Raw genomic sequence first — 21,335 nt, 5'->3', positions numbered from 1 at the left:
CCAGAACTGTGGGAGAATAAGCTTCTGTTATTCTAAGTTCCCAAGTTTGTGGTACTTTCTTTTGGCAGCTGCAGGAAACTAATACAGGGTGTGATGTGATTCATTTATTCCTAGTGCGCCCTTATACAGAGGGGGTGGCTCTTTAGGACTTCAGATTTATGCGGGAGGTCTCCTTTAGATGCCATCTTGGCTGAGCCCTGAGCTTTGTCTTCTGTCCCCTGAGCCCTTGTGAGGGGCTGAAATCTCCAGGCTTTGTCAAATGCCCTCAAGGTGAAAGGTGGCACTGGACCAGCTCCTGTGGGTTTTGGCCTCTGAATATTCCTTCTTTCCTTGCTGGGAAACATTGTTTTTAAAACATTACATGCAGCATTTTTGTGGATTTCATCTGAAGGGCAGGGAGGTTGCCTAATCAGCCACATTGTGGGAAATGGAATTCCTTATCGCTAAGATCGCTGATATACTGCAGCTCAAACGTCCTCTTGCTGTTTGTCATGCCAGAGACATGAGCACATTTCATCATTAAAGAGTCTCTCAAAAGATAAACAGTTACTAGGAGGATGGCGAACACGTGGGAGAATGTGTTTTCAGCACTAAGCAAATATCCATCAGTGGTGGGAGATGGGGATGCATGTGCAAGGGGGAGGTGAGCAGACAATGGACAGTGTGTTTCTCAGTGGTTGGAGTCCTTGGTCACTGAGATGCCTCTTGGTCCACCTGCACAACACAGAATACGAGGGTCTTCCCCAGCAGGGTGGGGCAGCAGCCCAGGGATCAGCTCCTGGCCCAGGAGGGCCTGTGCCTTTCTCTCCCCTTGTCTTCCCTGCACTGTGTTTCTCATTCCTGGCACAGGAGACTGTTAGCCCCTCAGTCTCCAACTGTCTCCCCCAGAAGCCCTTCAGGACCTCCCCACTCTGGAGGGAAGGTGTGCTGTCAACTCCCTCTGCTAGGAACCCCCCCAGACAGATGTCTCATTCCTCTCACTCCTGCGCCTGATCAGGCGGATTTTCAGGACTGGGAAACCCACATCCTCTCTCTTTTCCTCTCAGAGCCTTGCTCAGGGTTTCAGTTACAAACATTAGAAACTGCCTGTGGCTGATGTACGAGAAAAGGTGTTTCTCAGTAGGCGGCTGGGGAGCTCACAGCATCTCTGCAAAGGTTGGAGGAAGAGGCTCGGGGGGGACACAGGCAGGAACAAGGTCCAAATTCGACCTAGTCTGGTGGGGACATCCCTGCTGCTGGTGTTGAGTCCCCCTGGCCACCGGACGCTTCTACCAGAACCGCTGCCTCTGCGGCTGTCTCCTGTCTTCTAACTCAAGGCTGGGCGGTGGCCTGGGTTGTGTGCCCACAGCCCAGCAGCAAGGGGGCTGGGAAATGAGCAGGCGGCATTTTGAGCCCCTAAAAAGGGAAACGGGGTTACATTCACAAGGTAGGAGATTCCTCAGACATAAGAAGGGGATTCAGATGCAAGGTAGGCAAAAAGAATGCCCAGTGTCCACGGCAGGGAAAGGCTGAACGAGAGCATCTCCTCTCTTCTCCAGAGCCAGACGCATCCGCGGGGTGCAGAACTTGACAGGCCTCCTGTCCCTCCACATTCCGGGAGGAAGAGCTCAACTGGGGAAGAGAATCAATCTCTCCTTTGTCCTAAGACTAGCCCCAGACCAGAGTAAGATCTCTGGGGGCATTGAGAACTGAAAACGTGCTGAGTGCTCCCTTACAACGTTATTAAAAAGAATTTAAAAATGCTGAACTGGAAGATGAATACAAGAAAGATCAATAAACTCTTGACTTTTCCTCCATGATGCTTCATTTTTGAAATGTCAAATTATCTCAAAAAGTGTTTTTTCTATTTTTGGGACCTTTGATGAATCTGCTTTATTGGGCAATCTGGCACAGAGGAAGGGACATTTCTTGCTGACCTAAGTCTGTGGAGCTAAAGTCACACCCATGAGATTATGTTGCTGGTAAGAACAGCTGCCATTTATGTGGTGCCCACTCTGTGCTGGCCCCGGGGTAGGCATTTTTCACGGGATATCGCTAATCCTTGTCCAGGTGAGGAAACTGAGAGGTCATAGACCAGTACGTGTCTGAGGTGGAATTCAGAGCCCAGAGCCCTACTATTCTTTGAAGCTTCCTACACACCAAGAGCTCGCAGACGCTATTAGGTCCTCACACCTGGCATGGTTCCTGGGTGACGGCGGGCAGGGACAAGGAACACCTGTTGAATGAATGGATATCACAAATGGCACACAAGAGCCTCATTCAATATGTGACAACTATACAAATGTGTTATCGTTAATACATACAGATTAAATAGAGAACAAAACTATAGAGCACCAGCACTATATAAGACATACACAGGTAGAAAAATAAATCCAGTCGGAGTTTCCCTGAGAATCCAAACACCCACGCTCCGTACAGTGTCCGCTGACCCCTTCTGAGCTGACACTGTCTTTCCGATCAGTCTATCGGTGGTCTGACAGGATTTTACAGCATCTCAGTTTTTATTTCTCATAATTAAAAGTTGTTCTTTATATTAGCAAGCTTCAGGGGCTGAAAATTATACTCTCAGGGGCCAAGTAATTTTTTCAATCATTAAGGCCTTTCTAAAAGAGCAAGGTGCCAAGATGGAGTATTTTTGCGAAGCGAGCCTTTGAAATCTAGCTCTTTGCCTGTTCGGACGCTGTCGCAGCGTCTGAGAGTTCTAGAGTTGGGGTTTGCCCAGGTGGCCTCGGCCCTTGTTTGTTGCTCTGATCATCGTCCGAGGCAGATGTGAGAAACAGGGGGTCGCTGTACCCAGGTGAGTGTGTTTCCTCCCCAGAGACGAGCTCGAAGGAGCCCTGCTCACAGCGGGTCCCGAGGCTGCAGCCATCCCCTGAATTCAGCTTGCCGTTTCCAGAGACTTGTGTAATGATACTCAGTTTGTCAAAAACTTCATCCTCATCAGAGAGCGGGAAAGAGAAGAACAGAAGCTTGTTGTGATGTGGGTGGCCCAAAAACTGTAGGAGAAAAAAAAAGAAAATTAATAAAAAATGTTCCCATTTCTTTTTCTGGGCTTACAACGATTTTATACAGAACTCCTTTCTGGAAAATGTTGTTTTAAAACATGTGACCATGACACTCTGACAGTTCCTCAAAAAATTAAAAATAGAATTACCATATGACCCACCAATTCCACTTCTGGGTGAACGCCCAAAAGAACTGAAAGCAGGGTCTCAAAGAGATATTGTACACCCACATTCAGAGCAGCATTGTTCACAACAGCCAAAGGTGGAGGCAGCCCATGTGTCAATCAACAGACGAATGGATAAACAAAATGTGGTATGTCCATACAATGGAATATTACTCAGCTTTAAAAAGTCATGAAATCCTGATATGTGCTACAACACGGATGAACCTTATGCTAAGTGAAATAAGCCAGACACAAAAGGACAAATACTGTATGATTCCACTTGTATCATGGACCCAGAGTAGTCAAATTCACAGACAGAAAGTAGAACGGTGGTTGCCAGGGGCTGGAGGGAGGAGAATGGGGAGTTATTGTTTAGTGGGTACAGAGTTTCTGTCTTAGAAGACGAGAAGAGCTCTGTGCATGGATGGTGGTGATAGCTGCACAACAATGGGAATGTACTTAATACCGCTGAGCTGTATACTTAAAGATGGTTAAGATGGTAAATGTTATGTTATGAATATTTTAACACAATTAAAAAAAATTTGACAACAAATCTGCACCTCATTTGCTAAATGATCACAGGTTGCCCTCTGACAGTTCCTCTTGTAAACACAGAGGGAGATTTTTAGGACGATCACGATGCTGTGGGGCTGACACAACCTGGGCATCATTTCCTCTAGGAAGCTGGGATGTCACAGGCCCAGGATAAATGTGTCTTGGAACAAGCAGAACCTCTCCTGTGTCCTCAGGCTAGGTCAGGGGGCCCTCGTTGGTGCTCCCCAGCATCCTGTGTGTCCCTCAGTTTCAGCCCTCAGCCCTGTACTGTCCAGTAGGGTAGCCATGAGCCACATGTGGCTACTGACCCCTTGAAATGTGGTTTGTCCAAATCAATGTGGGCTCTAAGTGTGAAATACATACGGGATTCTGAAGACTGTACAAAAAATGTAAATGTTTCAACAATTTTTAAAAATATTGATTACATGTTGAAATGATATTTTGGATATATTAGGTTACATAAAATATGTTGTTAATATTAATTTCATCTGTTCCTTTTTACTTTTTAAAATAATGTGGCTACTAGCAAACGGAAAACATATGTAGCTTGTGCTATGTTTTTATCCAGCACATTTGATGGACACTGACTCCTCACAGTTTGTGTGTCCCAGTAGACGGGGCTAGCCATGCACAGGAACCATAGCCTAATCATTCTTGTCTCACCAACTGTTTGAACAATGAAGATGCCCATCTATCTTTCCTGGAATATCTGATTTCATGGTCCCCATTTTTCATCTTCATAGGTCCATACTCTTAATCTTCAGGTTGAGATGGAGAAACATTCTTTAAAGGTTTGCATTTTTAACTTCTCCCCTCCAACTATTTACTCCTAGTTGCACCTGTAATCGATCAGTGTGCTCCTCTCTTAATGTAATCTCCACACTCAAGCCCTTTGATGTGACTTAACCAAGCCCTTGGGTGCACTGCCTACCAGTGTGAACTTGCAGGACTCCCTCCCCCCCCACCCAGTTACTGACCCCCACCTGCCTCAGCCTTGACCAGCAGATGGAAGGGAGGGGGAGGGGTAAGAAGAATTATGTCCAGATCTCTGTTGGGCAAGAGAGAAAGCTGGAAGGGGTGAGAACCTCCCCAAATCCTCAGATCCAGAGGATTGCTAAGAACAGATTGGAAGCTACCCTTGCTTTTCCTGGAAAACGGGAAAAGGAGAGAAGAACAAAGGAAGATGTGCTAAATCTCAAGAAAGCAAACAGCAGGCTGGTCTCCTGGCTGGAGGCACGCACAGAAACTGGCGAGCTGGCTCAGTCTGTCTGTATTGGATAAATCTCCCTATTGCTTTTTCAACTAAGTCTGCATCCCCAGCAAATGTCCCTAAACTCAGAATTATTCTCTGGGCCATGGTTAACAAATTCTCTACATTATGAGTCAAACTGGAGAATCTGGTGATCCGAGGACCCTGATTTGCTGCGTAGTTCCCTGGCGTTTCCCTCGTCCTCACTCCTCCAGGCCTTCTCCAGCACCCCCACTCCTTGTAGTTTTCAGATATTCCAGGGGTAGGCTCCAGAGTCAAGTCTGCAAAGTCTTCCAGCCTTGGAGGCGGGCGCTCACTCCAAATAGCCCCTCTGGATGGGATGACGCTTGTCTCCAGCTTTGGTTTGCTTGGCAGCATGTTCGTCCCCTCTGTCTTTTCCTGTCTGACCCCTCTATTTGATGGCGAAGCCAGAAGCAAACCTAGCAGGTGAATAATTTTGCTTCCTCTTGGCTCTTCATTTACAAAACACCCACCCGGTGCAAAGGGCCCCCCCTCCTTGTTCTTCCTGCTGCAAATATGGTTTCTCCAATGCTCCCCTGGCTCCAGACTTGGACTGGCTGAGCCCTTTGTGGTGACTGTACCACAGCTCAACCCTCTCTCTCCTCCATCCTGCTGCTCTCACTCCCTGAGAGGTATTATTCCCAAGGGTACTCCCCATTGAGCCTTCTGAAAGCAAATCTCCATCTCAGAGTGTGTTTCCTGGGGAATGAGACCAAAGATAGGTTCTTTTTAGGCTGGGCTTGGCATATTTTCTTTTTCTTTTGGCTGAGGAAGATTTGCCCTGAGCTAACATCTGTTGCCAATCTTCTTCTTTCTGCTTGAGGAAGATTCGCCCTGAGCTAACATCTACACCCATCTTCCTCTATTTTGTATGTGCGTCGCAGCCACAGCATGGCCAGTGACAAACGGTGTAGGTCCATGCCTGGGAACCAAACCCAGGCTCATGAAGTGGAATGTGCCGAACTTAACCACTAGGCCATGGGGCCAGCCCATGCATATTTTCAACTTTAAGCGTTAGTGTATATCCAGAATTTCATTTCTTTAGGGCCTCTTCCATCATACAGTCTCTGTCCAGGTAGACCCTTTCTTCTTTCTAAACCTTTTGAAAAGAGCTTTCCTAAAGTCTGGGATACACATCCCATCATTCAGTCACTCTCAGATACACCCAAACTGAAAACGTGCCTGGCTCTCCTCCCATTTTCTCTGCCAGGGTTTTCTCTTTCTCACCTTCTCCACTCTGAGCTCTGCTTTTTCTCTTCCTGTCCTGGAACCTCACCTTTGCTCCCTGACCCCATGGGTGTTAGGCAGGGAAGGTCAGAGAAGGAACATCCAGGTTGCAGGAAGACCTTCCAGAACAAACCTCTGCCTCCTTCTTCAGAGCTGTTCTGTGACCACAGACTTCCCTGAAATGGGCATCGGGGGATGGACCAGGAGGCAAGACGTGTGCCATTCTCCAGGAAAGGATGCTGTGCTGACTTGGGCACTCCCGACGTCCAGGAAAGCCCTTCCAGTCAGGGTTTTCTCATCTACCTCTGGCTCCAGCCTACCGCCTACCTCTTTCAGGTGCTGAGGGAGCACGTTCCCCGGGGAGAAGGCGTACTTGGTCTTCACGTAAATGCACCACACCAAGGCGATGCAGCCCAGGAGCAGCAGGAAGGCCGCACAAACCGAGGCAGCGAGGATGACAGCGATGATCCACGAGGAGGGTGTTTCTGCAAGGACAACGGGCTGTGTTATGCTCTTGTCATGTACAGACCTGGTCACAGTGACCTTTAACGCTATGTTCACCATCACAATCCCGTGGCAATCCCTGAGAACAGGGCCCACATGTTCATCTCGGGAAGGCGGGAGGATCTGTAGCGGCTGCTCGAGGATCCAGAGACTTCCAACCAGTTTCATCCCTCTCCTGTCTTCTTCTGGTTTGCTTACTGGCATGACTGCTAATATTCTCAAAAAGAGTAATAAGCAAGAACTCCAATATACTTTATCTACTTGCAAGGTAGCAATGAGTGTTCCCGTTCTGGATAAACGTCTTTTGTCTTAAAGCAGAAAACAGGATGCCCCTGGGTCCCAGAGCCCGACTTGAACACAAGCACGGCAGCGCCTTCTACTGAGAACTGCAAGAGCCCTTGGCACGGACGACCCCATCCAAACCCCTGCACTAGACACTGGCCCAAACGCCAGCCTGAGGCCGCACTGCTGGGACCGCCCAGCACCAGCCTGGAAAAACCCAAGGCTGCCAAAAGAATTAGCATTTGTTCTGCTAATATCTGACCTTCCTTTCTTAGAGCACTTACTATAACAATTTTATGATCGTAAATCCTTCCTCTGTCCCTTTGGGACGTACATGCTTCTCCTACAAGCCAGCAGCCTCTTTCTCAAGGACCTGAAAGCCATTCCTTTAAAACAGAATCATCAGGAAGGGGTGGCCTGTCTCCCAGCCTCTGTGGGAGGGCAGAAGCCTAACTTGACAAACATCAGTTAGCATTGGACACAGATGGCCAAACTGCACTGACACTGACTAGCCCTCTCCTTCGCTTTTGCAATTTTTCACTTCCCTGACTCCGCTCCCTTCCCCCCCTCATTCTTCCTTTAAAATGCCCAGTCAGCTCTTGCCCCTCCTGCAGTCATCACTGAATAAAATCTGTTTTGAGTGCTCTAACTAATGTCTGTCCTTATCTTTGACATCCAGAACATTGCCCTGGTCATTGGCAGTCCTAACTCCCTGGTTCGGCACCAGGCCTCTTCCCCAGCTGCTCTGGCCACCTAACCTCCCTGTGACCAACCCCTGGCAACCAGCCCCACCCTCCTGATCAAAACCCAAAGTGTTTGGTGCTGCAAGAGGCCAAGAGAACAAACCCTGTCCTGTAAGAGCAAGTTGTTTGAAGGGGACTATCTGGGGGGGAAATGTCAATTCCTACTTAGAGAGAGCAGATCAGAGAACCCTGGAACAGCAAATGGTCCTGGAGTGACATCAACGGCCGTCACCTGCTGGGCCCTCGCAGCGCTCACCACAGGGTGGGGCTCAGATGCTCCCTAAATAGCTGATGAATGGATATGGCATTTCTAAGGGGCAAGAGGCTAGGCGAGCCTACCCTTTCCCCCTTGGTCCTCTCGTTTTGCAATTCACGCTAGCAGTGACTTCAAAATCTTTCCAGCTTGTCCCCTTGCTGAGTTCAGAGCAACTCCTCATCCCAGTTCCCCTATGAATTTTCGTTTCATTTATTTCCACATATTGAGGTATATGGGGGTAGCTATGCTGGTTTAAAACTGATTCGGCTTGACGTAAAGAAGCCTGACATATGGCCTATCGCACATAAGGTGGTACACCTGCTTTACCCATTAATGTAAAGAGTGCATTAAACATTATCTCAAAGTAAAAGAATGTACTCTTCTAAGATAAGAGGGCATCCTTCCCCTTCTAGGAGGCCAGGATCCGTACGCCTGCATCAGTACTCCTGAAGATAAGTTCCCTTTCCTGGACATCAGGGTCACATTGATCTGCTAATTTGCAACTGCATATCTCTTAGAAACCTTGATGATTATGTATCCTGGGCATGTTTAATGTCTCTTCTTTGTTCTCAAAAGGTCTGAGACTGTACTGGGAACCACGCTTCTCCAGAACGCTTTCTCCCTTTGTGGAGACGGCCTTCCCGGGTTATAATCCTCACCCCGGCTCAAGCAAAACTCACCTTCTCTCTCTTATGTACAGAATGGCTCTTGGTTGTTTGTGTGGACACTAGAATCAATGGGAGGTGTTGCCTAACCCACACTTGAGTCATGTTAGGCTCAGACGTGTTTTCTTGGTGAATCAGGGTCATGTGGCAAGTGAGCTGTGGGGAGTGGCCCCCAGGCTGTATCCCAGCTAATAACAGGAGGTCAGATGGGGATCTGACTTCCCAGCTCGGAAGGATGTTCCGGGATCCCACTCATCCATCTGTGGTTCCATTGAGTATTTCAGGAGCTCTCTCAGTGTCACGATCAGAATCTCTCATTGAATGCTGATTAAACACTGATTGCTGGGCCCCACCCTGGCACTGTGGATGACATTGTGATGACCCCCTGGAAGGCAACATTTGGGTGTCCTTGTGTCTCCAGCCAGGACGTCTTAGCATCTTAGACAAGGACATTCCACAGGCACACTTGGTTGATGGTGACAAAATTCAAAGGACACTTTTGTGACTCACCCCGAGGAAGGAGAGAGGACACTGCTTTACACAGGCTGTGAATTGTGGGAGAATCTATCAACCAACACCCTCTGGGTAAAACTCTCTAACTTGTTTCAGTTCCATCTGACCACGTTGTCTGGCAGACAATCTTTCTCTGTTTTATCCTCAGGGAAATCAAGCCTTTGTTTACCTATGGAATACATCTGTAGGTAGTAAATTACAGGAAAGACAACCTGGGCTTAGATGGGCCTGTGTTCCATTTCATCCCTGTCATTTACTAGCTGAGCAACGTTTGGCAAGTTACTTCACCTCTCTGAACCTTCATTTTCCAGTCTGTAAAAGGGAAGGAGATCCTTACAATGCTCTCATTGAAAACGTGGTGTGAGGCTTAAATGAGATAACTATGTTTAAACAAACCTAAAATGATGTTTGACAGAAGCAGGTTTTCAATGGGTTAGACTTTTCCTTTCCTTTTATAAAATGTGTGGATTTTGTCAGTTAATGGATGATCATTTACAGCCAATATTCGAAATATTTTTCTTTTTGGTCAAATTGTACACCTCATGCCGTGTTTCATGACATAAATGGTTGGGAATATTTAACAATGTGATTTTAATAATGTCATTAATAATAACAGTAAAAATATGTAACATGTTTTAAGGGCTCATTCTGTTGGTCTCTGTTCTGAGTCCTCCCAACCCCCATGGGCGGTGGCACCATTTTATTCCCCCATTTTGCAGAAGAGGTGGCTGAGGCATGGGGCAGTTCAGGACTTGCCCCACCTCACACGTTCTGTTGCAGTTCACAGTGGCGAGGGCAGGGGCACCAGGTGATCAGGACATGTACTCAAGGCCCTGGGAAGGCAGAAGGAAGATGCTTAGAGGAAAGAGGGATGACTTCAAGATCGGAGATTCTAGTGATGCAAGCAGAATGGGGGGGTTCCCAAGGTATGGAATTCTGATTCAAATACAAATGACTCAAAAGAGGACCAAAATGAGGAAAAACATCAAGAGAGTCTGTGAAAACAACCTATGGCCCAGAAAATAACTGGAGGCACAGAAGAAGTAGGCTTTCTTGTTATTTAAAGGCACTGTTGACAGGCTCAGCCAGCTCAGAGCACGGAAGGACTAACACAGGCAGGCCCACTCAGCCACTGACCTGGGGCCTGTGGAGGCAAGGCCCTGAGCTGAGGCAGCAGAAAAAGGGAGGAGAGCGACAGAGAATTCCCTAGAGATGGAAAGACTCTCATCCTCAATGGGGCTCTGCAGTCTGAAGGAAGCTAATACAATTGCAGAACAGCTCTGGATGGCCCTGGAAAGACCACACACCTGACAGAGGTGAAAGAAGGCTGAATTCTGGCAAATAATTTGTGCATTTACAAAAGAAGGGAAAAAAAATAAAATAAAACAAGACTCAGGAAACTACAGGCCAGGAAGCTTGATGTTTACTGATGCTGATCTCCAGAAAAAATACAAATATTCCAGAATGGATAATTAAGTGGCTAATTATAGACCTATAAAAAAAGGTAAGGATGATAACTAAAAATAATAACATTAGGGCACCAAGCAGAAACTAGCTCAAAGTGGCTGCCTTTCCTTTTTTGGATACGGTTACTTGTTGGTAAATTATGGCATATTATGGGCTGGTTTTTCCCGAGCTGTATTTCTTGGAATGCTAATTCTCAAAAGAGGTGTTGAAAGATCAAATAGGCTAAAAATGCTAATATACAGGGCCACTTTTTGAGAGGCAAATACGGTGCGCCACCATTTCCAAGCACACCTGACTACAGGGCTCCTCCCTTGAGACATTTCCATAAACACTCAGGGAACACAGTTGGGGCAACGCTGCACTTGGCACTGGGTATTGATTTCAGCTGATATTTGCCAAAGTCTTTCACAATGACTTTGTGGACCATAAAACCAAGTAGCCTATATCCACTATGTTCACATGGATTGGTGACCAAAAAGCAAGAAGCTAGGCAGTCTGGAGGAAGGTATGTCCTAGAACACAGCAACAGTTTAAATGGCAACTGGTGAGGATCCTGAAGCTCTTCCTTGCAAGTCAGTAGACGAGACCAAGCAAAACTGGGTGAGAAATACGTCCAATGACAAAAACCAACATTCAAGAAGAACGTGATCAGCTGCAATGAAGAATCAAGACGGCATCGCAATTTTCTCAGAAATGCACAGTGACGCAGAAGAAGAAAAGCTCTGTGCTCTTTCTGGAGGGAATTCTTTCTTAATCTCCTTTGTATTTTTGTAACCCCGGATCAGTGCCTTGCTCCCAGGAGGGCCTGAAAATGGCCAGGAGTGGGCCCGCACAGATTCATCCTTCTGTGGTCTGAGCTGGCTGAGCCTCGTGACAACATCTTTTTTTTTAAAGATTTTATTTTTTCCTCTTTCTCCCCAAAGCCCCCCAGTACATAGTTGTATATTCTTCGTTGTGGATCCTTCTAGTTGTGGCATGTGGGACGCTGCCTCAGCGTGGTCTGATGAGCGGTGCCATGTCCGCGCCCAGGATTCGAACCAACGAAACACCGGGCCGCCTGCAGCGGAGCGCACGAACTTAACCACTCGGCCACGGGGCCAGCCCCTCGCGACAATATCTTTAAACAATAAAAAGGCCTGTGGCCACGAGGCGCATGAAAAGATGTTCAACATCACTGATTACCAGGGGAATGCAAATCAAAACCACAATGAGATATCACCTCACGTGAGCCTGTCAGAATGGCTATTAAAGAAGACAAAAACACTAATTTGAAAAGATAGATGTACCCCTATGTGCACTGCAGCATTATTCACAACAGCCAAGACTTGGAAACAACCTAAGTGCCCATCAACAGATGATTGGATAAAGCAGACGTGGTATGTATATATATATATATATATATATATATATATATATATACAACGGAATACTACTCAGCCACAAAAAAGATGAAATCTTGCCATTTGTGATAACATGGATGGACCTTGAGGGTTTTACGATAAGCAAAGTGAGTCAGATGGAGAAAGGCAAGTACCACATCATTTCACTCAGATGTAGAAGATAAGAACAACAACAACAAGCAACACACAGACACAGAGAATAGATTGGTGGTTACCAGAGGGGAAGTGGGCAGGGGTAAAGGGGCACATGTGTATGGTGACAGATGGCAACTAGACTTTTGGTAGTGAACATGATATAGTCTATATAGAAGTTGGAATATAATGATATACACCTGAAACGTAAATAGTGATATAAACCGATGTTACCTCAACAAAAAAATTAAATAAAAAAAATTAAACAAAAAATAAAAATAATAAAAAGTCCTGTCATTTGCATGCAGACATCTAGGCCACAAGTTTTTATCACCTTGTATGCAACTGCAATGCGTCTGTATGTAAATCATCTCAGTGTCTAGGGCAACTGGTACCCTTCCCTCTCTCTCTTTTCCTCCTTCTCTTTTTCTTTCACTTCGTCTTTTTTTAAGAAACACCAAGTGTGGAGGCACTCTGCTAGACACTGAGCTCCACGTCACATGTGAGGGACTCTGTTCAGGTCCTGGCACCGTATTTTACGAGGGACCCTGAGACAAGCAGTGCTTGCTGAGGATAGTGATAGAGTTTCCAAACTCTCCCCATCATGTGTATGAAGGAATTGGAGGCGTGCAGCCTGGGAAGGAAAGGCTTCTGAGGGGTGTGACAGGGCTCGACCTTGCTGGGTGGTCTTAGGAGGACTGACGAGACTTGCTTTGGGGAGCCTGAGAGGACAGAATGAGCGCAGTGGAGGTGGGCGCACCGAGGGAGACTTCAGCACCGTGGACAGAAGCTGTGTCCATCAATCCCTTGGGATTAAGAGCGAAGAAACTGGCTCAGAAGGTGGTGGTCTCCTTCCCAGCATGAAGTCCTTCAACCAGGGCTGAACCAGGTTGGAGTTTGAGCTGGATACGATGTCTAAGGAGGCTTCCAACTCGAACACCCATTGGGAGTCCATACAGCTGTTTAAAAAGCCCGGGGGGGGGGCTGGCCCCGTGGCCGAGTGGTTGAGTTTGCGCGCTCCGCTGCAGGCGGCCCAGGGTTTCGTTGGTTCGAATCCTGGGCGCGGACATGGCACTGCTCATCAAACCACGCTGAGGCAGCGTCCCACATACCACAACTAGAAGAATCCACAACGAAGAATATACAACTATGTACCGGGGGGTGTTGGGGAGAAAAAGGAAATAATAAAATCTTTAAAAAAAAAAAAAAAAAAAGCCCAGAGGGGGCAGAATCACCGGGGGTGCATCTCAAGACTCACCATCAATAGTTGTTTGCTCACAGACAGGCTCACTCCATTCCCCGGTTTTGTTCCGCTCAGGAAGAAACCCTCGAACTTGAATACAGTAAGTTGTCCACGGCTCAAGATTTCTGAGAACTTCAAAGTCATATTGACAAGTGATCGGATACTAGTAACAAAGACAAAAATAAGAACAAGGCTCAGAGTGAAGGGACACCATCTCCCCCCGCCCCAATTTAATAGTTATAATATTTACTTCAGGCTCAAAATAGGAAGATGAAGGAAGCAGGTGCTCCTCCCAGTTCATTTCGGGGGACCCTGATACCATTCTCAGGGATGGGGCAAGGACTGACCGTGATCCTGATAAACCCTCTCATACCCTGAATTCTCTAGTTTAAATGACATGCAAACCATCCCACCTCCCTTTTTTAAAAGATAAACCAGTTGTATGGGTTGAACTGTGTCTGCCCGAAATTCATATGCTGAAGTCCTAACTCCTAGTACCTTAGAAAGTGACATAGTTGGATATAGGGTCTTTATAGAGACAATCAAGTTAAAATGAGGTCATTAGGGCAGACCCTAATCCAACATGACTGGTGTCCTTATAAGAAGAGGAAATCTGGACACTGACACACACAGGGAGAACGCCATCTGAGGATGAAGGCAGAGATCGGGGTGACGCTTCTACTACCTAAGGGACCAAAGATTACCAGGAAACCACCAGAACCTCAGGGAGCGGCATGGAACAGGTCCTTCTTCACAGTCCTCAGAAGGAATCACCCTGCTGACACCCTGATCTCAGACTTCCAGCCTCCAGAACCTTGAGATAATACATTTCTGTTGTTTGAGCTGCCCAGTTTGCGGTGCTTTGTTACGGCAGCCCTAACAAACTAATACACCAGGAAGACTCAAGATGGTTTTCTTTCTAAGTCAAATCATGTTTCTGACTCTGGCTGCTGGGTTCTCCTCGGAATCACTTCTCTGCTGGTGCACCTGGGCTGTGCTCCCCAAGACGCCCCACCTCACCTCGAGGGCACATGCTACAGCCTGTCTCTGGTGCAGGCAGCTCTGACTCAGCCTAGTTTAATTCGAACGTATCATAATGGATGACATATTCCTGAATTTGAGAAACCAAAATAGTTTCAGGCAAAATAAAGGAAATTAAAAGAGTATATATTACCTGTATTTCCACCATGGTTATAATTTCCTTATGGAAGGGTCCTATGTAAAATTTGTTACATGAATAGGAACTTCAATATAAAGTGGACACAGACTCTTTTCTACTTTAGTAATTAGCTATTTTTCATTTGTGGTTGGGTTTGTTGACATCTTGTCTCAATGAGAAGCCAAGCTCATTGAGGGCAAGAATTGGATTATACCAATTGAATACATAAAAAGTACAGTATAGCTTCTAATGATTAACAATAATAACAGGGGCTGACCTGGTGGTGTAATGGTTAAGTTTGCATGCTCCCCTTTGGTGACCCAGGGTTTGCTGGTTCGGATCCTGGGCACAGACCTACACACCACTCATCAAGCCATGCTGAGGTGGCATCCCACATAGAAGAACTAGAATGACCTAGAACTAGAATACACAACTATGTACTGGGGCTTTGGGGAGAAAAAAAAAGAGGAAGATTGGCAACAGACGTTAGCTCAGGGCCAATCTTCCTCGAAAGAAAGAAATAAACACAAAAAGTCCTGGCTTTCATTTTTAGAAATCCAATACCTCGAAAACCTTACAACGCTATTTTTTCAAAGACTGAACTCAGAGGCTGGCCCATAAGTGGCAGGCAGGGAAGAAGGCGGCACAGATGTGAGGGGACCTGCTTACGTCCCTTGGATTGCTTTTTCTAGCCTTTCACTTCTGGGCAACTTCTGGGTTTATCTTCTCACTTCCCCCCATCAGGAAGAAATAGAATTTCCAAAAGTCTTCTATGCTCTTCATTTAGGGACCTAACACGGCGCCTCTCAGAAACATGTGCATTCTCAAAGGGAAGCTTATCGTCTTATTCCTCCAGGCTGCTGTAACAGAACACCACAGACTGAGTGGCTTACAAACAACATTTACGCCTCACAGTCCTGGAGGCTGAGAAGTCCAAGTTCAAGGCACTGGCAGATTTGGAGCCTGGTGAGGACCGCTTCCTGGTTCAGAGCTGCTGTCTTTTGCGTCCTCACATGGTGGAGGGGCTGAGAGAGCTCTTTGGGGTCCCTTTTACAAGGGCACTAACCCATTTATGAGGGCCCCACTTTGACAACCTAATGACCTCCCAAAGGCCCCACCTCCTAATACCATCACACTGGGGATTAGGTTTCAACACACGAATTTGCGGAGAAGACATACACATTCAGTTTACAACACACAGAAACTGGAAACGGTGACACTGTCGGCACCAGTGCGGGAGGAACTGGGGCGCTGGCAGCCTTTCCAACACTCTCCGCATGTCACATCAAAGGCTTGCATACAACAGCGTGAACAAATGGGTAACCACATATCTGTGCTGTGGGCGCATTCTAGACAAGAAGCTAAATATAAAGTGGGTTTTATGCTTCATGCCCAGTGCAACAGGCACTCAGGCATGGTAACTACAGAATCCCATCCTTATTTCAAGCACGCTGCTATGTCCTTCAGAGGGCCAATCCTGTCTTATCTTTGCATCCCAGAGCTTAGCAGAGACACCTGCATGTGATAAGTGACAATGAAACTCATTTTTCTGTATTGTTTTCTAGGTGCACATTTCCTGGGGTCTTGACTATAAGCAAAATAATCTATTCTGTGAAGAAGGCAGATAGCCCTCATCATTTTTAATGGAGCATTTTTTGGGTGGGAAAAATTAACTTGAGATTTTTTGGGCTACACAGTATGCACATATAAATTTAATTACATCACTCCTAAGGCAATACATATAGGGGACCCTTTCCTCCCAAACTCTTGAGAATTAGGTGATAAAATCAACATTTAACGTAGAAAAGATAACATATATGTAACTTAATTTACATAACATACATGTAAGTCAGTTTAGGACCAGAGATGGCATTCAGCTCAAAAGCACTAAGTATAAGAATAAAGCTTGACCAAGGATGAATGAAAATGGCCTTAAGATGTCTACATAAGGGGAAGGGAACCTCACATATCGACCATATACGTTGTTCAGGCAATGGGACAAATTTATTTTTTTCATGTCATTAAATTCCACAGCAATCCTATGAAGCAGGTTATTATCTCCACTTTATTAATGAAGTGAGTTATTCTGCTCATTTTGCAGACATAAGGAAGCTGAGGTTAAGAGCATGACCAGAGTCAGTGACAAGGGCCACATTCCAACCAGGCCTTTCCAATCCCAGCCCATGTTTTTAAGGGAACTATCCTGCGAAGAGGAGGAGAGCAATGGGGAAAAGTGGGGTCAGAAAGTAAAATGTGATCCTGTTCATCCAGCATCCATAGGTGGGGCTGCCCTGACCATGGACTTGACCATTCTGTGGTGTACGTGGGGAGCAAGGGTTCGTGACATGAAACGGTAGTCATTCAGCTGACCATCTGATTATGCAGACTCCAAGTTCCCCCAGCCAACTGCTGAGTCAGCTCTGCCTTCTCCTGGAACTTCCCTTCATGGAGAAAAAAGCCTGCTGTCACTGCACTAGCAAGCTTGGAAGTCTCTACACATTTCTGTTGGCGTCTGGGAAGTGCGTGCCGGAGATACTGGTCATCCTTCAGATCGGGAACTTCCGGTGCTCAGAGGACCAGGCCTTGGACCCTCTGGACGGAAAGGTGCTGCCGCCTTGCAAGACCCTGACTGGATGACCTCCTGGCCTCCTCTCTCCATTGCCAGGGACTCAGACCAACACTGAGCAAAGAACAGGGAGCTTACATCTCAAATGCATACAATTTGCCGAGCTTACCTTTTCATCAGAGCCGTTTTTCCAATATTGCACATTATAAGCCCATGAGTTATAAATGTTCTTCATGGTCCATGTTTCAGGTTCATTCTCAATTTTGGGGGCTAAGAAACGCAGATGTAAAGAATTAGCAAGTGCTTCTACTTGCATTCCAGGAGGTCCAATAACGGCTAAGTAAGAGAACAAAGCAAAATGACAATCAAAAATCACATTTTTAGAAACGTCAACATTTATTTTTCATAACTGTGTAGATCACTTGGTACAGAAGTGCTCTGCTCTTTGATATACCATCGCTATGATGTCGATCGACGTGGCTAAGGAGGGTAGCTGGGTTTTATTTCTTAAAGAAAATCTGATAACCTTTGCCTTTATTAATCAGGTTTAGTCCATTTATATTTAATGTGATTTCTGATATATTTGGAATTATTCCAACTACATGATTTTGTTTTTCCTGTAAAGACTGCATTTTTTTTCTTTCATTTGGGTTGAATTTTCTCTATTTCCTTTGCTGGGTTGGAAGTTAAACATGGTATTTCTATTATTTTTAGTGTTTAACGTATATAACTAACCATATATCTTTTCCAACAAAGTCTGAAGCTGTTGTCTTCTGAACGCTCTTTTATAAATAGTCACGTGGCTGGCCCTTTCACTTTGTTTGGGTCTCGGTTCAAACATCACCTCCTCAGAGAAATTGTCTCTTACACCCTATATAAAGAGCAGCTCCCAACACTTCCTGCTCCAGCACCTCGCTTTATTTTCTTGAGAGCCATAGTCACTATCTGTCATATAATATGTGTCTATTTGTTTATTATCTGTCTTCCTATTAGAATGCATGCCCTGAGGGGATGGACTTTGTCTCATTCACTGCTGTAGCTTTAGTACTAAGAATGTACCTGGCACATAGGTGCTCAAAAATAATCGTAGAATGAATAATAGATGGCTCTGGATAAGCAGGCTGTTTGAGTTATAGCCTGTATTCTTCTCTGGCTGTTGTTACTTTTTTGGGGCTGCTAATGGGCCTGCTTCTGGCATTCTACCCTGTTTCTAACCTGCTAGTAGCTGAAAATCAAATAAGAAAACTTAATTAGATATTTTCCCAAAGCAAGCATAAATAGGTTCCACATGACATCTTGAAGGACATTCCTATCATAAACTTCAAGAGGCAAATATCCAGTGTAGGGTAGTCATTGCTAAGAGTGCAGAAGCAGGAGCCTGGGTCTGACTCATTGATCGGCCACTCATTACCTGTGTGACCTTTGGGCAAGCTGCCTATCTATTGTGTGTCAGTTTCTAAAGGGAACTTCCACAGATGGGCCCTAAAATTTGGAACCAGTCAGGACCTGGTAAATCAGTTAGCAATTATAAGAGCAGAAACCTATACTACGTTTTGGAAACTTGTTTATTGTTAAGCTGTTCGTATTTTTTAATGTTCATTTTGCCTTAGTTTATATAAAGATACCTTTAGGAAAGATAATGTAACTGATAATTTCTGACTTCAGAAATAAGAGTTCTTTGCCTGAGCCTGGGACAGAATCGGGAAAGGGCAGAAGGGCATCCTAGCCACATTTCCTACCAGGGAGGGTGAACTTGTGGGAGCCATGGGGGTCCAGAGCAGGGAATGGAATACAGACCCCTCCCTACATTAACAATCCTCCTAACGCTTCTCTCCATCTACTCCTTGGAAGGCTGCACTTGAGTTCTTATAACCCCTTATCCTTTTATTCTCTCAATTGCTATATGGTGGTTTAATTAGTTTTCCATTCCTGATATTCTAATTGAGTTCATCTCATGACCTCTGGTGGGTTCCCATGACCCTCCAGATCTAACTTGGGAACACTCTTTTTGATGTTTACCAGTCAGCCTGACTCAATCCATCTGCCCTCAGCTGCATCCATGTCTCTATCCTTCATTCCAGACAAGCTGGCTATCTGCGTCTGGTCTTCCTGTCTCCACATCTGTCTAGAATAACCTTTATTCTTCTGCCTATCATGTCACATTTCTTTAAGTCAGAATTCCAAACTGACTTGCTCCCAGAAAATTTGCAACATTAATCTTTTCAGTTCTTCTCATTAACAGCACTGGCCCCAACTCATTCTCATCCTCAAGGCGTTAAAGTTATTACACGTATATTTACTTATTTTATTGACTTTATACTTATCCTTTTGTCTCTCCCATGAAGTTCTTAAAAGCCACAGCCCTCTTTATTATCTTCCCTAAGCTTCTTGTGCAGGGCCACCCCCTTTGTGAGCACTCAAAGATTTCTTGTCGATGGGCCAACCAATGGGAAATCAACCATGCAAGATGATGACATTACAATGAAATGGGAAACAAAGCGGCTTACTGTCATCCACAGGACAGAAGGTGATGTTTACCCAGTCTGAACGCTCGTCCTCAAATTCAGCCCTGACTCGCAAGGTATGGTAACCATATTTGGAAATACTTGAGAAATCACATTCCATCAAGGTGGTACTTGTGCATATATCTTCAAATTTCCTATAACTACAAAATCAGAAAGAATCATGAGAGTTCTAACTCCAGTCTCTCTGAGGCTGACAGGGGCTTTAGTCCCCCTGCTAGCAAAGGATAATGGAGGATAATGAGAGAAAAATAAAGCAAATACTTAATAATCAGTTTTGATGAATAGTAGGCATCAATTATATGAGCATTTTCCAAACTGTGCTCCGTAAAACCTCAATGAGCCTTGAGATATCATAAGATGTTTGAAGCCGGTACCTGAGGGTTACTGTATATATTTAATAAGAACATGATTACCCTTTGACTTTATTCCCAACACAGACACAGATGAAAGGAAGTTAATCTTGTTTAATCCGAGGGGTGACTCAGGGTCGCAAGGATTTATGAGCTTATTTTGCAGATGAAAAAGAATGCCTCCAAGGAAGTTAGGATCAGCAGATAACCAGCTCCCAGCTGCTGGTGATGCCCAGAAGTCTGATTGCCCAAGGGCTAAGTTTGATTGCCCAAGGGCTTATCTGGAATGAAAGAAATGCTGATTTCCCCTTTGTTTCTCTGAAGTTCCTCCTCCCAAGCCCTTTAGCTCTATAAAACTCCATGATTTCTTCTTTTGTTAAGGCAGATTTGAGAGAACCTGTCCTCCTGCCTTCTCGTTTAGGCCAGTTGGAATACACTTTTTTCCATCTCCAAGCACTGGTGTCTCAGTGACTGGCTTATTGTACATTGGGCACAGGAATTTGAGATTAAGAGGTTCAGTATCAGTTTCAAAAATAATCCATCCCGTGGTCAAACAATTTTGGGTAAAAACTGGATGAAACATAAATTGGTGTCTGTCTTTATGAAAGAACTTCTCAGAGACTTTCACATCCTAATGAACAGGTGCCCCTCCAAAAAGGAGTTGAGTATTCTACACATTTGACCAAGAAAGATTCCTTTCTTGACTGTGTATTTCTGAAAGCAGTGGGGCACAGTTTGTGAAATAACGATATACACAGATTAGCCAAAATAAGTACCTTACAATGATTTCAAATAATATCCTGTAGGTGACAACTGTTTAATTATTCTGGAAAAAGTATAAAACAATTTGTTGATCTCAGATCTCTAGCCCTGACACCAAACATTGAAGGGAGGGTGGCAGAAACATAAAATGGAAGAAGCAAAAGGATGGTTGGAATTACCTATCAGGTGCTGTAACTTAAACTTACAACAGCCTAAGGAGGTGTAATAAGTTCCACCAGACTTAAGGAAACCCAAGCTCCTGTCTTGCAAAAAGTTAAGATTTTGTCTGACTGGTTCCTCAGTATTCCTTCTGCTCTTGGTGCCAAAGCCAATTTAGCTGCTCTTAGAGATGACAATGATGGTGATGCTGATAAAAATAATAACAGCCAACACTGGTCAAGCACTTAAGACACTTAAAGGCATCAGGCAGGGCGCTAAGTGTCTTATCAGTATGATGTCATTGAATTTTCACAACCCCAGGTGGGCAGAACTGAAATCACTCCTATTTTACAGTTGAGGCACAGACATGGAGGGACTAAGAAACTTG

The 21,335-nt window shown here is 45.3% G+C and overlaps 1 protein-coding gene across 4 annotated transcripts in view; it reads right to left on the bottom strand.

The window, feature by feature from the left end:
- Positions 1-2,258: 2,258 nt before the first annotated feature.
- The window catches only part of IFNAR2 (interferon alpha and beta receptor subunit 2), an 87,275-nt gene continuing 68,198 nt past the window's right edge, over positions 2,259-21,335 (bottom strand). For 2 of the 4 annotated variants that reach the window (XM_070252562.1, XM_023630053.2), the window contains 5 exons: positions 19,659-19,816; positions 17,321-17,487; positions 13,442-13,589; positions 6,549-6,706; positions 2,259-2,996 (listed from right to left, as the gene is read on the bottom strand). In XM_070252562.1, the coding sequence (XP_070108663.1) occupies positions 2,658-2,996; positions 6,549-6,706; positions 13,442-13,589; positions 17,321-17,487; positions 19,659-19,816 (970 nt within the window). In that variant the 3' untranslated portion in view covers positions 2,259-2,657. Of the gene's footprint in view, positions 2,997-6,548; positions 6,707-9,758; positions 10,018-13,441; positions 13,590-17,320; positions 17,488-19,658; positions 19,817-21,335 lie in introns of those variants that run through there. The other 2 variants (XM_070252560.1, XM_070252561.1) reach the window with 2 other exon arrangements.

This window comes from Equus caballus, chromosome 26 (genome assembly GCF_041296265.1).
Source record: "Equus caballus isolate H_3958 breed thoroughbred chromosome 26, TB-T2T, whole genome shotgun sequence".
Lineage (NCBI taxonomy): Eukaryota > Metazoa > Chordata > Mammalia > Perissodactyla > Equidae > Equus > Equus caballus.
The sequence above is the reverse complement of the archived record's forward strand: the minus strand, read 5'-3'. Positions and strand labels throughout refer to the sequence as shown.